The sequence below is a fragment of the Oncorhynchus mykiss genome, chromosome 4 (assembly GCF_013265735.2).
Source record: "Oncorhynchus mykiss isolate Arlee chromosome 4, USDA_OmykA_1.1, whole genome shotgun sequence".
Classification (NCBI taxonomy): domain Eukaryota; kingdom Metazoa; phylum Chordata; class Actinopteri; order Salmoniformes; family Salmonidae; genus Oncorhynchus; species Oncorhynchus mykiss.
In genome coordinates, this window is record NC_048568.1 from 4,496,243 (window position 1) to 4,517,046 (window position 20,804).

The 20,804-nt window shown below is 41.2% G+C and overlaps 1 protein-coding gene across 1 annotated transcript; it reads left to right on the forward strand.

Annotated features, from left to right (window-relative positions):
• The first annotated feature begins 1,671 nt into the window (after positions 1 to 1,671).
• LOC118964419 (NLR family CARD domain-containing protein 3-like) lies at positions 1,672 to 10,308 on the forward strand. Its single transcript, XM_036975488.1, has 5 exons — positions 1,672 to 1,806; positions 5,530 to 5,646; positions 5,868 to 5,952; positions 6,082 to 6,283; positions 8,288 to 10,308. The coding sequence occupies exons 1-5, from the start codon at positions 1,682 to 1,684 to the stop codon at positions 10,063 to 10,065; spliced, it is 2,307 nt and encodes a 768-aa protein (XP_036831383.1). The 5' UTR covers positions 1,672 to 1,681; the 3' UTR covers positions 10,066 to 10,308.
• Positions 10,309 to 20,804: the final 10,496 nt, after the last annotated feature.

Consider the following 20,804-nt stretch of genomic DNA (forward strand, 5'->3'; position numbering starts at 1 on the left):
ATTTAGGTCAAGATTGGATCATTCAGAGATCCTCACTGAACTTCTGGAGAGAGTTTGCTGCACTGAAAGTAAAGGGGCTGAATAATTTTGCACGCCCAATTTTTCAGTTTTTGATTTGTTAAAAAAGTTTGAAATATCCAATAAATGTCGTTCCACTTCATGATTGTGTCCCACTTGTTGTTGATTCTTCACAAAAAAATACAGTTTTATATCTTTATGTTTGAAGCCTGAAATGTGGCAAAAGGTCGCAAAGTTCAAGGGGGCCGAATACTTTCGCAAGGCACTGTATATACCTCTCTCTAATGGCTATATCAGGATATATATACCTCTCTCTAATGGCTATTTCAGGATATATATACCTCTCTCTAATGTATATGACTATATCAGGATATATATACCTCTCTCTAATGGCTATATCAGGATATATATACCTCTCTCTAATGGCTATATCAGGATATATATTCCTCTCTCTAATGAACATGGCTCTATCAGGATATATATACCTCTATCTAATGTATATGACCATATCAGGATTTATATACCTCTCTAATGTATATGACAATATCAGGATATATATACCTCTCTAATGTATATGACTCTATCAGGATATATATACCTCTCTCTAATGTATATGACTATATCAGGATTTATATACCTCTCTAATGTATATGACAATATCAGGATATATATACCTCTCTCTAATGTATATGACTATATCAGGATTTATATACCTCTCTAATGTATATGACAATATCAGGATATATATACCTCTCTCTAATGTATATGGCTCTATCAGGACTCACTTTTGACCATTTGACATCTTTTATTTACTGTTGTTTAGGCTGGTTGAATGAGTTGCCTATGAAAGCTATTTCATCTGCAAGAAAACAGGCGGCTGCACCAGTGACTGTAAGTTATGTGATTTCCTCATATGAAATCAAAAATATGTTTGTAGCCTACGCAGTTACAAAATGGCTGTTGAAACTGTGACACATATTTCTCTGTAACATTAAATAAATGTGTTGGTATGTAGAAAAGACGGGCAGACTCTCGTAGGTCTAGGCTACCTACAAACTATTATAAGGCTATGATCGCTTTTCATGCTGACAAAACTGATGGTCTCTGTGAACTGATCTCAACAGGTTTAGGCTGGTCATCTATGATATGTAGGCTATAGCCGAGGTATAGACCTTGATCTACATATCACTAACAACCCACTACTATACATTATAACCTAGCCTACTTTACATAATATAAAATATCTTACCTGTTGCAACTAAACTTTCTGAATGGATATTTTTTTTCCCCCTCAGATCAATCACTCTCATTTTAGCCCTTCTGTCTACATTCTCAGATATATTTAGAAAAAAATAGATTGAAAGACAATAAATATCTTACTTTTAATTCACACAAATAATTGTGAGACATGGCCTTGTGTTGCTGTACTGTTTACCTTAACAAACAGTTACTTATTATTATTATTATTGACCGTTACCATGGAGATGTCATTTCACAACTACATATTCATATGATTGCATTAAATCACCTGACTGTTTCAATATGTCTGTTAGTAAATGTTTCATAAGAGATAATTAATAAATGATAACAATTGACATTAAAGAATTACTGTGTTAACCACAACCAACATGCTGGATCTCTGTTTAGGGGTCAGTGCTCTAAAATGAGTCTCTCTGGGGAGAGAGAGGAGGGGGGCCCTGCCTCTAAAAGGCGTCTCTCTGGGGAGAGAGAGGAGGGACCTGCCTCTAAAAGGCGTCTCTCTGGGGAACATGACACCAAAGCTAAGAGGTGAGATGACAATTTTTGAAATAATTATTAAGAGTTTATTTCCAAAATGCATCACATTTGTTTTTTCATCAGAAATGGTTGCTTATGGGTACCTTCAATATTACTGTTCTCAGATTATCAGTTAATAGATTTTAGATGGGTATATCTTTGAAAAAATATTATTACTATTATTACAGCATGTCCTCTTTTCAAAATGTGGCTGATTTAAACAGACAGAATACATTTTCTAAATACGATTATTTTAATTTTTTACTATTTGTTTTTTCTGAATGGCTGCTGGATAATTTGATATGCACTGAAATCTTCATTTGAAGGCATTGAATTGAGCGAATGCTAGACAGGTTCACTGAGATGCAAACCAAATGGACATGTCTAGCTCATTGATTTGTAGATCTGACACAGTTGCTACTTCAGATTATGAGCCTAGCAGGTGTTGTGAATGAGTTATGTAGTACCCACAGAAGGCCACAGGGAGGAGCAAGAGAGCTAGAAACCCATACTGGTTTTTGCCTTAAAAACCCTAAACCTAACAATCAATCAAATGTATTTATAAAGCCCTTTTTACATCAGCAGATGTCACAAAGTGGTATACAGAAACTCTAACCCTACCTATTACCTATTTTAGCCTTAACCCTAATTCTAGGGTAGAGTAGAGTAGAACACTTCTAGAAACTATTTTAGTACTAAATAATAATTTTGATTATTTTGTTAATAAAAACCTGTCTGAGCATTTTGCTTTTATTTTTGTTTGTTATTTTATTATATTTATTATTGCAAGGCAAAACACTTGGTAAACAAGACACATTAGTTTTATTTTTCAAATGTGTTTTGAACTGGGTGACCAAGTAACCTCTATGTGAAAGTCCAGCAATTGGTGTGGGATAGGTGGGGCAGGTTTGAGACTGATCTAAATAATTAATGAGAAAAATACACTTTATTTTTCAGCTGCATCACCAATGTCAGTACATGAATTATTACCTTTTAATTGCTAAATATTTCCAGTAGATGGCAGCATAAGACCACGAAGCATCAGTTATAGGCTACAAGCAGCAATATGATTGACATAAAATAGAATGCAACCACAGACAAAATGTCCCATGATTTTCTAAAATTGTCACTCATTACTTTAGTTAGCTATTTATCTCGTATTAGGGCTGTGTTGCTTTTGGGAGAGCAAAAAAATAGTGACTATAGCAGATATTGAACCCCGGGTAAATATTCACCAGTCATAAACTCAACCCTAGTATACAAGCATTGTAAAAATGTATCTTAATATCTGATATTGAGAGTAAACAACCGCGGAATATAAAAGACAAGAGTGCATCTTCCAGCCCTCCAATAAATTACATTATGCAACCCTCCCGGTTAGTACATTTACAGTGCCTTGCGAAGACAATGAACTTTGCGACCTTTTGCCACATTTCAGGCTTCAAACATAAAGATATAAAACTGTATTTTTTTGTGAAGAATCAACAACAAGTGGGACACAATCATGAAGTGGAACGACATTTATTGGATATTTCAAACTTTTTTTTAAAATCAAAAACTGAAAAATTGGGCGTGCAAAATTATTCAGCCCCCTTAAGTTGATACTTTGTAGCGCCACCTTTTGCTGCGATTACAGCTGTAAGTCGCTTGGGGTATGTCTCTATCAGTTTTGCACATCGAGAGACTGACATTTTTTCCCATTCCTCCTTGCAAAACAGCTCGAGCTCAGTGAGGTTGGATGGAGAGCATTTGTGAACAGCAGTTTTCAGTTCTTTCCACAGATTCTCGATTGGATTCAGGTCTGGACTTTGACTTGGCCATTCTAACACCTGGATATGTTTATTTTTGAACCATTCCATTGTAGATTTTGCTTTATGTTTTGGATCATTGTCTTGTTGGAAGACAAATCTCCGTCCCAGTCTCAGGTCTTTTGCAGACTCCATCAGGTTCTTCCAGAATGGTCCTGTATTTGGCTCCATCCATCTTCCCATCAATTTTAACCATCTTCCCTGTCCCTGCTGAAGAAAAGCAGGCCCAAACCATGATGCTGCCACCACCATGTTTGACAGTGGGGATGGTGTGTTCAGGGTGTTGCTTTTACGCCAAACATAACGATTTGCATTGTTGTCAAAAAGTTCAATTTTGGTTTCATCTGACCAGAGCACCTTCTTCCACATGTTTGGTGTGTCTCCCAGGTGGCTTGTGGCAAACTTTAAACAACACTTTTTATGGATATCTTTAACAAATGGCTTTCTTCTTGCCACTCTTCCATAAAGGCCAGGTTTGTGCAATATACGACTGATTGTTGTCCTATGGACAGAGTCTCCCACCTCAGCTGTAGATCTCTGCAGTTCATCCAGAGTGATCATGGGCCTCTTGGCTGCCTCTCTGATCAGTCTTCTCCTTGTATGAGCTGAAAGTTTAGAGGGACGGCCAGGTCTTGGTAGATTTGCAGTGGTCTGATACTCCTTCCATTTCAATATTATCGCTTGCACAGTGCTCCTTGGGATGTTTAAAGCTTGGGAAATCTTTTTGTATCCAAATCCGGCTTTAAACTTCTTCACAACAGTATCTCGGACCTGCCTGGTGTGTTCCTTGTTCTTCATGATGCTCTCTGCGCTTTTAACGGACCTCTGAGACTATCACAGTGCAGGTGCATTTATACGGAGACTTGATTACACACAGGTGGATTGTATTTATCATCATTAGTCATTTAGGTCAACATTGGATCATTCAGAGATCCTCACTGAACTTCTGGAGAGAGTTTGCTGCACTGAAAGTAAAGGAGCTGAATAATTTTGCACGCCCAATTTTTCAGTTGTTGATTTGTTAAAAAAGTTTGAAATATCCAATAAATGTCGTTCCACTTCATGATTGTGTCCCACTTGTTGTTGATTCTTCACAAAAAAATACAGTTTTATATCTTTATGTTTGAAGCCTGAAATGTGGCAAAAGGTCGCAAAGTTCAAGGGGGCCGAATACTTTCGCAAGGCACTGTACCTCAACATGCCCTTCACATTCACATAAAAACAAGTAATAATAAACATGTATCATCATTATACTACTAAACAGTAATCTGTTAAATGGTTTTTCAATCCTTCATCTTGCGTTAGCAGTGTGGAAAGGGACAGAAATAATCACACGTGAGTTTTCCTGTGGGGGGGAGTAGTGGTGTATCCAGGGAGAAAACTAAACTAATATTCTGAAAATTCATTTGTGGTCTTATGCTGCCATCTATTGGAATTATGTAGCAACTGCAGTAGTACTGAATAATGTGTAATTCCTTCAGAATTGCAAAACATACAATCTTCTAGTTAATTGTATCCCTTACAACCATAAAATAACCACTTATAGCATAACAAACAATTAAACTGACATAAACCAAAAACACCCTACATGTAGTTAATTGAGTTAATTACCAAATTGAGCAGGTTGGTCACATTTGAGAGTGAGGTATATACATAGCATTTTGCTAAAAAAAACATTTGACTCTCTGAAATGAAATCATCAAGTGATAGATTTTAAACAAATGTCTATGTCATTGAACCACCCCATGCCATGATTATATAGTGAAAAAACACAATTTATTTGATCATTTCTTTAAGCAATAAAATCAAATTCACCAACATTTCAGAAAATTGATACATAGCATTTTAGAATGAAAGTCTTCTTATGTTTCCCCATCTGAGCTCAGAGTAGATGAGAGATGTAATGTTTGTCTCTGTTGTGTTGAAGCCCAATCAAGCAGGAGAGACCAGCCTCACCTGTTCCCAGCTGTGTGTCCATGCAGAGTGACTGGTCTATGGGGCAACCTATAGAGTTTGGAGAGGGAGACTTTTCTACTGAACAAAGGTAAGAAGAACTCATGGGTCATCGTCAGTGAGTTAATAAACCAAACTGCCTATAGTCATTTCTCCTCTCCATTTTCCAAGTTATTTTTGTTGTTTTCATAATCCATAGGCTAATCCTTTGTCCATTTTCATAGTCCTAAAACAATGTTAAACAAACACAACTTGTGATTTTGTGTGTGCACTCCTTGGATGAGGAGATGTAATCTCATGTTTTGTCAACAGAAACCAACAGGAGAGATCGGAGTCAGGGATTCTCAGTGGTCAGTCTTCCCAGAGTCATCAAACAGATCTGGCCTCCATATTCAGTGTATGTGTTCCTGTTATGTACATTTGTTTTTGTTTACCTCAAGTAAAGTTGATCTGTCAATCATTCATTAATGTGTTGATGAGAAAGCATTTTGTCTCTTGCTTAACTTATTTACTTGATTTAATTCAGTTGCTTGAAGAGAATATTATGACATTTGTGAAGAACGAGCTGAAGATGTTCAAGAGGATTCTTAGTCCAGAACTCCCAGAAGGCTTTCAGGGTCAGAAGCAGGATAAGGACGTGGTGGATGCCAGAGAGGGGGCTCTGAAGATCGCACTGCACGTCCTGAGGAAAATGAACCAGAAGGAGCTTGCTGACATACTGGAGAAAAGTAAGAGCTGTCTGCCTCATGTTGAATGCTGTTTTATAACATTTAAAAGCTGTAACTAAAGTACAGCTAAAGTAGCTGTGTAACTCAATGATATTGTAGCAGCCTTAACACAACACAGAGTAGTAACCTCATCAAGTAGCAGCAGGGATGTTTTGTGTTTAGAGAGGGAGAGAGAGAGACCACATTAATAATACCATCAATGATACCAATAATAATATAATCAGTCACACCAGTCTGTAATGCATAATGAAAACATTTACACATGTATACAGTCAGTTAAGAGAATATACAATTTAAACTTTATAACATACAGTGCCTTGTGAAAGTATTCGGCCCCCTTGAACTTTGCGACCTTTTGCTACATTTCAGGCTTCAAACATAAAGATATAAAACTGTATTTTTTTGTGAAGAATCAACAACAAGTGGGACACAATCATGAAGTGGAACGACATTTATTGGATATTTCAAACTTTTTTATCAAATCAAAAACTGAAAAATTGGGCGTGCAAAATTATTCAGCCCCCTTAAGTTAATATTTTGTAGCGCCACCTTTTGCTGCGATTACAGCTGTAAGTCGCTTGGGGTATGTCTCTATCAGTTTTGCACATCGAGAGACTGAATTTTTTTCCCCATTCCTCCTTGCAAAACAGCTCGAGCTCAGTGAGGTTGGATGGAGAGCATTTGTGAACAGCAGTTTTCAGTTCTTTCCACAGATTCTCGATTGGATTCAGGTCTGGACTTTGACTTGGCCATTCTAACACCTGGATATGTTTATTTTTTGAACCATTCCATTGTAGATTTTGCTTTATGTTTTGGATCATTGTCTTGTTGGAAGACAAATCTCCGTCCCAGTCTCAGGTCTTTTGCAGACTCCATCAGGTTTTCTTCCAGAATGGTCCTGTATTTGGCTCCATCCATCTTCCCATCAATTTGAACCATCTTCCCTGTCCCTGCTGAAGAAAAGCAGGCCCAAACCATGATGCTGCCACCACCATGTTTGACAGTGGGGATGGTGTGTTCAGGGGGATGAGCTGTGTTGCTTTTACGCCAAACATAACGTTTTGCATTGTTGCCAAAAAGTTCAATTTTGGTTTCATCTGACCAGAGCACCTTCTTCCACATGTTTGGTGTGTCTCCCAGGTGGCTTGTGGCAAACTTTAAACAACACTTTTTATGGATATCTTTAAGAAATGGCTTTCTTCTTGCCACTCTTCCATAAAGGCCAGATTTGTGCAATATACGAGTGATTGTTGTCCTATGGACAGAGTCTCCCACCTCAGCTGTAGATCTCTGCAGTTCATCCAGAGTGATCATGGGCCTCTTGGCTGCATCTCTGATCAGTCTTCTCCTTGTATGAGCTGAAAGTTTAGAGGGACGGCCAGGTCTTGGTAGATTTGCAGTGGTCTGATACTCCTTCCATTTCAATATTATCGCTTGCACAATGCTCCTTGGGATGTTTAAAGCTTGGGAAATCTTTTTGTATCCAAATCCGGCTTTAAACTTCTTCACAACTGTATCTCGGACCTGCCTGGTGTGTTCCTTGTTCTTCATGATGCTCTCTGCGCTTTTGACGGACCTCTGAGACTATCACAGTGCAGGTGCATTTATACGGAGACTTGATTACACACAGGTGGATTGTATTTATCATCATTAGTCATTTAGGTCAACATTGGATCATTCAGAGATCCTCACTGAACTTCTGGAGAGAGTTTGCTGCACTGAAAGTAAAGGGGCTGAATAATTTTGCATGCCCAATTTTTCAGTTTTTGATTTGTTAAAAAAGTTTGAAATATCCAATAAATGTCGTTCCACTTCATGATTGTGTCCCACTTGTTGTTGATTATTCACAAAAAAATACAGTTTTATATCTTTATGTTTGAAGCCTGAAATGTGGCAAAAGGTTGCAAAGTTCAAGGGGGCCGAATACTTTCGCAAGGCACTGTACTTACAATACTGTAGGCATTAAAACAGACGTAATATTAATATCCTCTGTGTTATTTCTAGATTCAGATGATCCTGCTGTGATTTGCCAACGTGAACTCAAATCTAATCTAAAGAAGAAGTTTCAATGTGTATTTGAGGGGATCGCTAAACAAGGAAACCCAACACTTCTCAATAAGATCTACACAGAGCTCTACATCACAGAGGGTGGAACTGGAGAGGTCAATAATGAACATGAGCTGAGACAGATTGAGACAACAACCAGGAAACAAGCAAGACCAGAAACTGCAATCAAATGTAACGACATCTTCAAACCCTTAACTGAACAAGACAAACTTATCAGAACTGTGCTGACTAAGGGAGTTGCTGGCATTGGAAAAACAGTCTCTGTGCAGAAGTTCATTCTGGACTGGGCTGAAGGAAAAGCAAATCAGGATGTCCAATTTGTATTTTCATTCCCTTTTCGGGAGCTGAATTTGATTAAAGAGGACAAACACACTTTCATTGAACTTCTCAATCACTTCTCGATGGAAACCAAACAATCAAGAATCTCCAAATACGACACGTACAAAGTTCTATTCATCTTTGATGGTCTGGATGAGTGCCGACTGCCCCTAGACTTCCAAAAGAACAAGATCTGTTGGGACGTCACAAAGTCAACCTCAGTGGATGTTCTGATGACAAATCTCATCAAGGGAAATCTGCTTCCCTCTGCTCTCATCTGGATAACTACCCGACATGCAGCAGCCAATAAGATCCCTTCAGGGTGTGTTGACCAGGTGACAGAGGTACGAGGGTTCAACGACCCACAGAAGGAGGAGTACTTCAGGAAGAGATTCAGTGATGAGGACCTGGCCAGCAGAATCATCTCACACATAAAGACATCAAGGAGCCTCCACATCATGTGTCACATTCCAGTTTTCTGTTGGATTGCTGCAACAGTCCTTGAACACATGTTGAGTACAGACAAGAGAGAAGAGATGCCAACGACTCTTACTGAGATGTACACACACCTTGTGGTGTTTCATACCAAACAAAAGAATGAAAAGTATCTTGGGAAAGAAGAGACAGGTCCACACTGGCATAAGGAGAGCATTCTGTCCCTGGGAAAGCTAGCTTTTCAACAGCTTGTGAATGGCAATCTGATTTTCTATGAAGAAGACCTGAAAGAGGCTGGTATTGATGTTTTTGAAGCCTCAGTGTACTCAGGATTGTGCACACAGCTCTTTAAAGAGGAATGTGGGCTGTACCAGAACAAGGTGTACTGCTTTGTTCATCTGAGCATTCAGGAGTTTCTGGCTGCTGTATATGTGTTCCTCTCATTCATTAACAACAATGAGAATCTAATGGACAAACTGCAAACAAAATACAAGTCTGAAGTTACTTTCTACAAGAGTGCTGTGGATAAAGCCTTACAAAGTGAGACAGGAAACCTGGATCTGTTCCTCCGCTTCCTTCTGGGCCTCTCAATGGAGTCCAATCAGAAGCACTTACGAGGTCTATTGACAAAGACAAGAAGCAGCTCAAAGAGCCATGAAGAAACAGTCAAGTACATCAAGGAGAAGATCAGGGAGAATCCCTCTCCAGAGAGGTGCATCAATCTGTTCCACTGTCTGAATGAACTGAATGACCATTCTCTAGTGGAGGAGATCCAAAGCTACCTGAGATCAGGAAGTCTCTCTAGAGACAACTTGTCACATGCACAGTGGTCTGCTCTGGTCTTTGTGTTGCTGACTTCAGAAAAGGACCTGGATGTGTTTGACCTGAAGAAATACTCCAGATCAGAGGAAGGTCTTCTGAGGCTGCTGCCAGTGGTCAAAGCCTCCACAGCTGTTCTGTGAGAACTTAAAATTAAGTATAAGAACTAATCATCAGGAATATTTATTAAGTTTAGAGAAAAATACGTGTTAAAATTAGTATATAATATTATATTGAATAACATATTGAATAAATGCATTGATTTTCACATTAGTATAACATTATGACCATACAATTCTAGGAGACCGGAGATGAATCTATGTTTTGTTTGAGAGAATAAACCAAATGCATCTGCATTGTCGTTATACACTACTGGTGTAAAATTAACAGTGTGTTTGTTATTGCATGATGATCTTTTTGTCAGGCTGTCAGGCTGTGGAGTCACAGAGGAAGGCTGTGCTTCTCTGGTCTCAGCTCTGAGGTCAAACCCCTCACATCTGAGAGAGCTGGATCTGAGTAACAATGACCTGAAGGATTCAGGAGTGAAGCTGCTCTCTGCTGTACTGGGGAATCCCCACTGTAAACTGGAGACTCTGAGGTCAGTATTCCTTGGACAGTGAAGCTTACAGTCTTAAATGTGGTGCTATGCTCCAGCATTTTGGATTTGAGATAGAATGTTTCATATTAGACAACAGTACACAATGTCACCTTTTATTTAAAGGTATTCATACATATACAGTGCCTTGCGAAAGTATTCGGCCCCCTTGAACTTTGCGACCTTTTGCCACATTTCAGGCTTCAAACATAAAGATATAAAACTGTATTTTTTTGTGAAGAATCAACAACAAGTGGGACACAATCATGAAGTGGAACGACATTTATTGGGTATTTCAAACTTTTTCAACAAATCAAAAACTGAAAAATTGGGCATGCAAAATTATTCAGCCCCTTTACTTTCAGTTTTTGTGGAAATTTCCTCTATTTACCAAATCATGGGAGCAAACCACACACACAAGTCAGAGTTAGTTATCAAAGTCCATCTTTAATTATATGAGCTCTATCACAACCCTGTGACTCTCAGATCGATTCAGTGTCTAACCATGAATTCTCTGAGAGCCCCCTTACAATGCAACTGAGTTCCTTTAATAGCAAAGACACACATAGTCAGACAGCATAGACATAATTCATCGTTCAGCTTTGTCTCCTTTCCCAGACCCCTGAACTATAAACCAAATCCTCCATATCAACAGGCATATATCAAATTGTCATTTATATACAACCAACTCTAAATACAACCAATCCTGGACAAGCTCACGGAGAGGAGAATGATTCCAGACACTGCCATCTCCGATGGGAAAACTGGGGAGTGAACTGGCACACACACAGTGGAACAAAACACATGTTTACACACGATGATACTTTGACCCCTCCCCTCTCTCCGCCCATGCAACTTAGTCTTGACATAGAACAGATACTGCAACCTGGCCACAGTATTATACAAAAATACCATTCTGATGAGAATTAACTTACACACATTTGATAAATATAAAACATCTTACATATGTTACCAAAAAATTCTGATTATCCCACGACACAGTGCAGCAAACTCTCTCCAGAAGTTCAGTGAGGATCTCTGAATGATCCAATGTTGACCTAAATGACTAATGATGATAAATAAAATCCACCTGTGTGCAATCAAGTCTCCGTATGTAACTGTTCTTTTCGTGCGAAGGAGAGTCGGACCAAAATGCAGCGTGTGGTTTACGATCCATGTTTATTAATAATACGAAACACGAATCTCCAATACAATACTACAAAACAAAACGTAACGAAAACCTAAACAGCCTATCTGGTGAAAAAAACACATAGACAGGAACAATCACCCACAAACACACAGTGAAACCCAGGCTACCTAAATATGGTTCCCAATCAGAGACAATGACGAACACCTGCCTCTGATTGAGAACCATATCAGGCCGAACATAGAACTAGACAAACTAGACATGAAACATAGAATGCCCACTCAGATCACACCCTGACCAATCAAAACATAGAAAATACAAAGTAAACTATGGTCAGGGCGTGACAGTACCCCCCCCCCAAGGTGCGGACTCCGGCCGCAAAACCTGAACCTATAGGGGAGGGTCTGGGTGGGCATCTGTCCGCGGTGGCGGCTCTGGCGCTGGACGTGGACCCCACTCCATGACAGTTTTAATCCCCCTCCTAAACGTCCCTAAATAGGTTACCCACCACAATGATAACATGGGACAGAGGGACAGCTCGGGACAGAGGTAACTCGGGACAGATGGGTAGCTCAGCACTGAGAGGAAGCTCAGCACTGAGAAGAAGCTCAGCACTGAGAAGAAGCTCAGCACTGAGAGGAAGCCCAGGCAGGTAGTAGAAACTACCAGAACCTGGCTGGCTGGCGGTTTCAGCAGATCCTGGTCGACTAGCAGATCTGGGAGAATCTGGTCGACTGGCGGATCTGGGAGAATCTGGTCGACTGGCGGATCTGGGAGAATCTGGTCGACTGGCAGATCTGGGAGAATCTGGACGACTGGCAGATCTGAGAGAGTCTGGACGACTGGCAGATCTGGAAGAGTCTGGACGACTGGCAGATCTGGAAGAGTCTGGTCGACTGGCAGATCTGGAAGAGTCTGGTCGACTGGCAGATCTGGAAGAGTCTGGACGACTGGCAGATCTGGAAGAGTCTGGACGACTGGCAGATCTGGAAGAGTCTGGACGACTGGCAGATCTGGAAGAGTCTGGACGACTGGCAGATCTGGAAGAGTCTGGTCGACTGGCAGCTCTGTCTGCTCCATGCTGACTGGCTGCTCCATGCTGACTGGCAGCTCTGGCTGCTCCATGCTGACTGGCTGCTCCATGCTGACTGGCAGCTCTGGCTGCTCCATGCTGACTGGCTGCTCTGGCTGCTCCATGCTGACTGGCTGCTCTGGCTGCTCCATGCTGACTGGCTGCTCCATGCTGACTGGCTGCTCCATGCTGACTGGCGGCCCTGGCTGCTCCATGCTGACTGGCGGCCCTGGCTGCTCCATGCTGACTGGCGGCCCTGGCTGCTCCATGCTGACTGGCGGCCCTGGCTGCTCCATGCTAACTGGCAGCTCTGGCGGCTCCTTGCAGACTGGCAGCTCTGGCGGCTCCTTGCAGACTGGCAGCTTTGGCGGCATCCTGCAGACAGGCAGCTCTGGCGGCTCCTTGCAGACTGGCAGCTCCATGCAGACTGGCAGCTCTATGCAGACTGGCAGCTCCATGCAGACTGGCAGCTCCTTGCAGACTGGCAGCTCCTTGCAGACTGGCAGCTCCTTGCTAACTGGCAGCTCTAAGCTAACTGGCAGCTCTATGCTAACTGGCAGTTCTGAACAGGCGGGAGACTCCGGCAGCGCTGTAGAGGCGGAAAGCTCTGACAGCGCTAAACAGGCGGGAGACTCCGACAGCGCTGGAGAGGAGGAGGGCTCCGACAGCGCTGGACAGGCGAGGCGCACTGTAGGCCTGATGCGTGGCACTGGCACTGGTGGTACTGGGCCAAGGACACGCACAGGAAGCCTGGTGCGGGGAGCTGCTACCGGAGGGCTGGGGTGTGGAGGTGGTACTGGAAAAACCGGACCGTGCAGGCGCACTGGAGCTCTTGAGCACCGAGCCTGCCCAACCTTACCTGGTTGAATGCTCACGGTCGCCCTGCCAGTGCGGCGAGGTGGAATAGCCCGCACTGGGCTATGCAGGCGAACCGGAGACACCGAGCGCAAGGCTGGTGCCATGTAAGCCGGCCCAAGGAGACGCACTGGGGACCAGCTGCGTAGAGCCGGCTTCATGGCATTAGGCTCGACGCTCACATAACACGGTGCCTGTCCGGTCTCTCTAGCCCCCCGGTAAGCACAGGGAGTCTGCTCAGGTCTCCTACCTGGCATAGCCATACTCCCTGTTAGCCCCCCCCCAAGAAATTTTTGGGGCTGCCTCTCAGGCTTCCATCCGCGTCGCCGTGCTGCCTTCTCATACCAGCGCCTCTCTGCTTTCACCGCCTCCGATCTCCTCCCAAGTAGTATACTCCATACTGTACTCCTCCTTGGGCTGTTCCTGTTGTTTCTTCCCCCTTTGCACCTTAGTGCGGCTACACTCCCCTGGTTTAGCCCAGGGTCCTCTCCCGTCGAGGATTTCCTCCCATGTCCAGAAATCCTTATTGCGCTTCTCCTCGCGCTGCTCCTGCCTGTTGACACGCTGCTTGGTCCTTTTGTGGTGGGTGATTCTGTAACGGTTTTCTTCGTGAGAAGGAGAGTCGGACCAAAATGCAGCGTGTGGTTTACGATCCATGTTTATTAATAATACGAAACACGAATCTCCAATACAATACTACAAAACAAAACGTAACGAAAACCTAAACAGCCTATCTGGTGAAAAAAACACATAGACAGGAACAATCACCCACAAACACACAGTGAAACCCAGGCTACCTAAATATGGTTCCCAATCAGAGACAATGACGAACACCTGCCTCTGATTGAGAACCATATCAGGCCGAACATAGAACTAGACAAACTAGACATGAAACATAGAATGCCCACTCAGATCACACCCTGACCAATCAAAACATAGAAAATACAAAGTAAACTATGGTCAGGGCGTGACACCGTATAAATGCACCTGCACTGTGATAGTCTCAGAGGTCCGTTAAAAACGCAGAGAGCATCATGAAGAACAAGGAACACACCAGTCAGGTCCGAGATACTGTTGTGAAGAAGTTTAAAGCCGGATTTGGATACAAAAAGATTTCCCAAGCTTTAAACATCCCAAGGAGCACTGTGCAAGCGATAATATTGAAATGGAAGGAGTATCAGACCACTGCAAATCTACCAAGACCTGGCCGTCCCTCTAAACTTTCAGCTCATACAAGGAGAAGACTGATCAGAGAGGCAGCCAAGAGGCCCATGATCACTCTGGATGAACTGCAGAGATCTACAGCTGAGGTGGGAGACTCTGTCCATAGGACAACAATCAGTCGTATATTGCACAAATCTGGCCTTTATGGAAGAGTGGCAAGAAGAAAGCCATTTCTTAAAGATATCCATAAAAAGTGTTGTTTAAAGTTTGCCACAAGCCACCTGGGAGATACACCAAACATGTGGAAGAAGGTGCTCTGGTCAGATGAAACCAAAATTGAACTTTTTGGCAACAATGCAAAACGTTATGTTTGGCGTAAAAGCAACACAGCTGAACACACCATCCCCACTGTCAAACATGGTGGTGGCAGCATCATGGTTTGGGCCTGCTTTTCTTCAGCAGGGACAGGGAAGATGGTTAAAATTGATGGGAAGATGGATGGAGCCAAATACAGGACCATTCTGGAAGAAAACCTGATGGAGTCTGCAAAAGACCTGAGACTGGGACGGAGATTTGTCTTCCAACAAGACAATGATCCAAAACATAAAGCAAAATCTACAATGGAATTGTTCAAAAATAAACATATCCAGGTGTTAGAATGGCCAAGTCAAAGTCCAGACCTGAATACAATCGAGAATCTGTGGAAAGAACTGAAAACAGCTGTTCACAAATGCTCTCCATCCAACCTCACTGAGCTCGAGCTGTTTTGCAAGGAGGAATGGGGAAAAAAATTCAGTCTCTCGATGTGCAAAACTGATAGAGACATACCCCAAGCAACTTACAGCTGTAATCGCAGCAAAAGGTGGCGCTACAAAGTTTTAACTTAAGGGGCCTGAATCATTTTGCACGCCCAATTTTTCAGTTTTTGATTTGTTAAAAAAGTTTGAAATATCCAATAAATGTCTTTCCACTTCATGATTGTGTCCCACTTGTTGTTGATTCTTCACAAAAGAATACAGTTTTATATCTTCATGTTTGAAGCCTGAAATGTGGCAAAAGGTCACAAAGTTCAAGGGGGCCGAATACTTTCGCAAGGCACTGTATATTTTACCGTTTAGAAATGAAAGCACTTTATGTATCTAGTTCTCTCATTTGAAGAAGTCTTAATTATTTGTACAAATTCACTTATATTGTATGATAGTAGTCATAAGTTTAGTAGTTGGTCCCATATTCCATGCCTGCAGTGATCACATCAAGCTTGTGTTTCTACAAACTTGTTGAATGCATTTGCAGTTTGTCTTGGTTGTGTTTTGGATGATGTTTTTCCTAATAGAAACTGGATGGTGAATAATGTCCTGTCATTTTGGAGTCACTTCACTTGTATTGTCAGTAAGAATAGAATATGTTTCTGAACACCGTTACATTCATGTGGATGCTACCATGATTATGAATAGTCATGAATGAATCGTGAATAATGACAAATAACAAAGTTATAGAGGCACAAAGATCAAACCCCCTCTGTTATTGGTAATGGTGAGAGGTTAGCATGTTTCGTTGTAGCCTCTGTTATTGGTAATGGTAAGAGGTTAGCATGTTTTGTTGTAGCCTCTGTTATTGGTAATGGTGAGAGGTTATCATGTTTTGTTGTATCCTCTGTTATTGGTAATGGTGAGAGGTTAGCATGCTTTGTTGTAGCCTCTGTTATTGGTAATGGTGAGAGATTAACATGTTTTGTTATAGCCACTGTTATTGGTAATGGTGAGAGGTTAGCATGTTTTGTTGTTTCCTCTGTTATTGGTAATGGTGAGAGGTTAGCATGTTTTGTTGTAGCCTCTGTTATTGGTAATGGTGAGAGGTTAGCATGTTTTGATGAAGCCTCTGTTATTGGTAATGGTGAGAGGTTAGCATGTTTTTTTGTAGCCTCTGTTATTGGTAATGGTGAGAGGTTAGCATGTTTTGTTGTAGCTTCTGTAACTTTCTCACTCATTATTATTCAGAATTCATTAATGGTTTGTATTAATCATGGCATCATCAGGATTCATTTAGTAGTGTTTAGAAACATGTCTACTCGCTTAGAAAAGTAATCCAGTCAACATACAGTATATCACAAAAGTGAGTACACCCCTCACATTTGTGTAAATATTTGAGTGTATCTTTTCATGTGACAACATTGAAGAAATGACACTTTGCTACAATGTAAAGTAGTGAAAATGTCCAAATTGGGCCCAATTAGCCATTTTCCCTCCCCAGTGTCATGTGACTCGTTAGTGTTACAAGGTCTCAGGTGTGAATGGGGAGCAGGTGTGTTAAATTGTCATCGCTCTCACACTCCCTCATACTGACTTGTCGCTGGACGTTCAACATGGCATCTCATGGCAAAGAACTCTCTGAGGATCTGAAAAAAAGAATTGTTGCTCTACATAAAGATGGCCTGGGCTATAAGAAGATTGCCAAGACACTGAAACTGAGCTGTAGCACGGTGGCCAAGACCATACAGCGGTTTAACTGGACAGGTTCCACTCAGAACAGGCCTCGCCATGGTCGACCAAAGAAGTTGAATGCACGTGCTCAGCGTCATATCCAGAGGTTGTCTTTGGGAAATAGACGTATGAGTGCTGCCAGCATTGCTGCAGAGGTTGAAGGGGTGTGGGGTCAGCCTGTCAGTGCTCAGGCCATACGCCGTACAGTGCATCAAATTGGTCTGCATGGCTGTCGTCCCAGAAGGAAGCCTCTTCTAAAGATGATGCACAAGAAAGCCCACAAACAGTTTGCTGAAGACAAGCAGACTAAGGACATGGATTACTGGAACCATGTCCTGTGGTCTGATGAGACCAAGATAAACTTATTTGGTTCAGATGGTGTCAAGCGTGTGTGGCAGCAACCAGGTGAGGAGTACAAAGACAAGTGTGTCTTGCCTACAGTCAAGCATGGTGGTGGGAGTGTCATGGTCTGGGGCTGCATAAGTGCTGCCGGCACTGGGGAGCTACAGTTCATTGAGGGAACCATGAATGCCAACATGTACTGTGACATACTAAAGCAGAGCATGATCCCCTCCCTTCGGAGACTGGGCCGCAGGGCAGTATTCCAACATGATTACGACCCCAAACACACCTCCAAGACGACCACTGCCTTGCTAAAGAAGCTGAGGGTAAAGGTGATGGACTGGCCAAGCATGTCTCCAGACCTAAACCCTATTGAGCATCTGTTGGGCATCCTCAAACGGAAGGTCTCTAACATCCACCAGCTCCGTGATGTCGTCATGGAGGAGTGGAAGAGGACTCCAGTGGCAACCTGTGAAGCTCTGGTGAGCTCAATGCCCAAGAGGGTGTCCTGGAAATGATGGTGGCCACACAAAATATTGACACTTTTGGCCCAATTTGGACATTTTCACTTAGGGGTGTACTCAATTTTGTTGCCAGCGGTTTAGACATTAATGGCTGTGTGTTGAGTTATTTTGAGGGGACAGCAAATTTACACTGTTATACAAGCTGTACACTCACTACTTTACATTGTAGCAAAGTGTCATTTCTTCAGTGTTGTCAAATGAAAATATATACTCAAATATTTACAAAAATGTGAGGGGTGTACTGTTACTGTAATATAGTTATTCCAATATGTTTTCATTAATTGAATTCCCTTAATCTATTTTATGAGAATTTGTAAGATGCTTGTTTGCATAAAAAGACGGAGACCAGTCTTTTCAATAATAGGTAACAGAATTTATTCTCGGGGCGCGCTGCCACGTTACCACGAGCAACAGTTTATATACAATAACATGACGTCATTTCATTGCTTCTAAAATGAATCTCCTCCTCTCGACCGAGACAAAGGGAACTTTAAAAGTTAATTCAAAGTTCATTCTGACCCACTAGCACATACACAGGACACACAACACAACTAAATTAACTTTTGAACCCTCACCATTATCGATCAGCACTTAGCTGACAGTTCTAATTAACAGAAAAAATACTTATTTTTCACCATAATTTGCAAATAAATTCATTAAAAATCCTACAATGCGATTTTCTGGATTTTTTTTCTCATTTTGTCTGTCATAGCTGAAGTGTACCTATGATGAAAATTACAGGCCCCTCTCATCTTTTTAAGGGGGAGAACTTGCACAATTGGCGGCTGACTAAATACTTTTTTTTTGTTCCACATAATGGAAACAGATTATGATGTTAGACCACATGAACTTTCCTGCTCAAATTAACTGGTGTTACTTAAACAATCAAACCAGGAATCAATAACCATCAGAATCCATTATCACTATGTTTTACGATTCAGACATTCAAATCTCCCTTTCTCATAGCCAAATACAGTCCAAATATACAACACAAATCAATGATGCCCACCTAGCGAATCTGTTGCTAGTTTTTAGCATCTTTCCTGACTACCTTGACGACTTACAGCTACTTTTTAAAATCTATTTGGAAATGTTTATCAACTTCTAAAAAGTGACTCAAAACAATATGCACGCATTTTCCTTCTAAAAGACACAAACTATTTTCTCCGTCACCCCCAGTCACAACATAATTTCCGTGGCGACAAAAGTGCCTTGCAAGTGATGTCATCAACAAGCGCTCAACCTAGACCCAAGCCGCAGCGATTTTCAATGAATTGTAAATAATTGTTGGCTGTCTGTAGCAACAGTAGTAGGGGTTCGATAAACCAAACCTAATTTATCACATCTGTTGAATCTTGAATTAGAACTTACAACATCAATCAACATCTCTCATCTCTCAATTCGCTAAATTTATAAGAACATTTCGATGGGCACAATTCTATCGTAATTGTCTCTTCATTATTATTTAAAATTCATTAGATTTAAGTAACTGTCTCGTCTTTGATTCAGCACTCTATTCCCAATACATTATTCAAACAGACCATTTAGTGAACAGACATCGTCTTGCATCAAAATTCGCTTCGTTATTATTTTAATTTGAATGAATTAGTCTATTAATTTAACCTAAACAATCTATTAAAAACGTTCAATTTATATCTTATACAAACACTAGCAACCATATCTTTCTTGGCAAAACATACAATTAGTTTAATTACAATCAAAAGCTCTGAATTTAGTCAACGCCTTGGCTGGGAACTGAACCCGGGACTCCAGTTTGGAAGGCAGCTATGTTCACCACTATACCATCAACGGTATGTAAGTGACTAAGATTCTCCGCAAATAGACCCAATTTACAATTGTCTGTATTCGTAACTCCGGCATTGGGACAACAGAAAATAGCCCTAATTTAAAAGCCCAAGCTTTCCCTCAGTGAGGATTCTCATTAATCTCACTCTCCTCTATCAGAAATTAGGAATAGTTACTATTGTGACTCTTGATAAAATATTAGGTCTCACATTTGAACGAATTATCGTTCCTTCTTTAAACTTACTCCTCCATGTCGGGCCAAAATAGGTGTTCCTCTTATCTCTACCCTGCATTATTCCTCATCTCCCGTTAATTCCGGGACCTCCTTTGAGGATTTACTACCTATTGCTAGTTAAATCCTTACCGTTACTAGTAGGTATGGTATTATAATCACTTATCTATGCCTTTCTATTTTTTTTTTTACCTTCTATGTGTGTGTATTTATCGTTACACAGTTACTTCAGTTGCTCTCCTGTCTGACTATGTGTGTCTCTTTAATGATAATCAATGTGTATGGGTTTCTATATTTATTTCTCCTTTCTGGAAACTTCGTCTATAGATTTGACTTTTGATCGGACATTAAATTTCACCCGTATACAATTATAAGCTCATTATAAACTATTGTTCCTTAGGACTGTCAACATTAATATCTCATATCTCACTTCTCTAGACCTCCGTGGATATTACTTTCTTTCAGTATTGAATAGGTTAAGTTTTTCCGTTCGCCTAGGATTACTCTGCCTTCTCACCAAGCCTAATTTATCCTCACCCGTTTTAGTATATCTATCCGCTAGTTTTCATAACAGATAGACTACTTAGGTTAACTTTATTTAGGTATGTCTTTTGAATGAATGGCTATCCTATTTGTACAGAACGACCGTCCTATCTAACAAAACG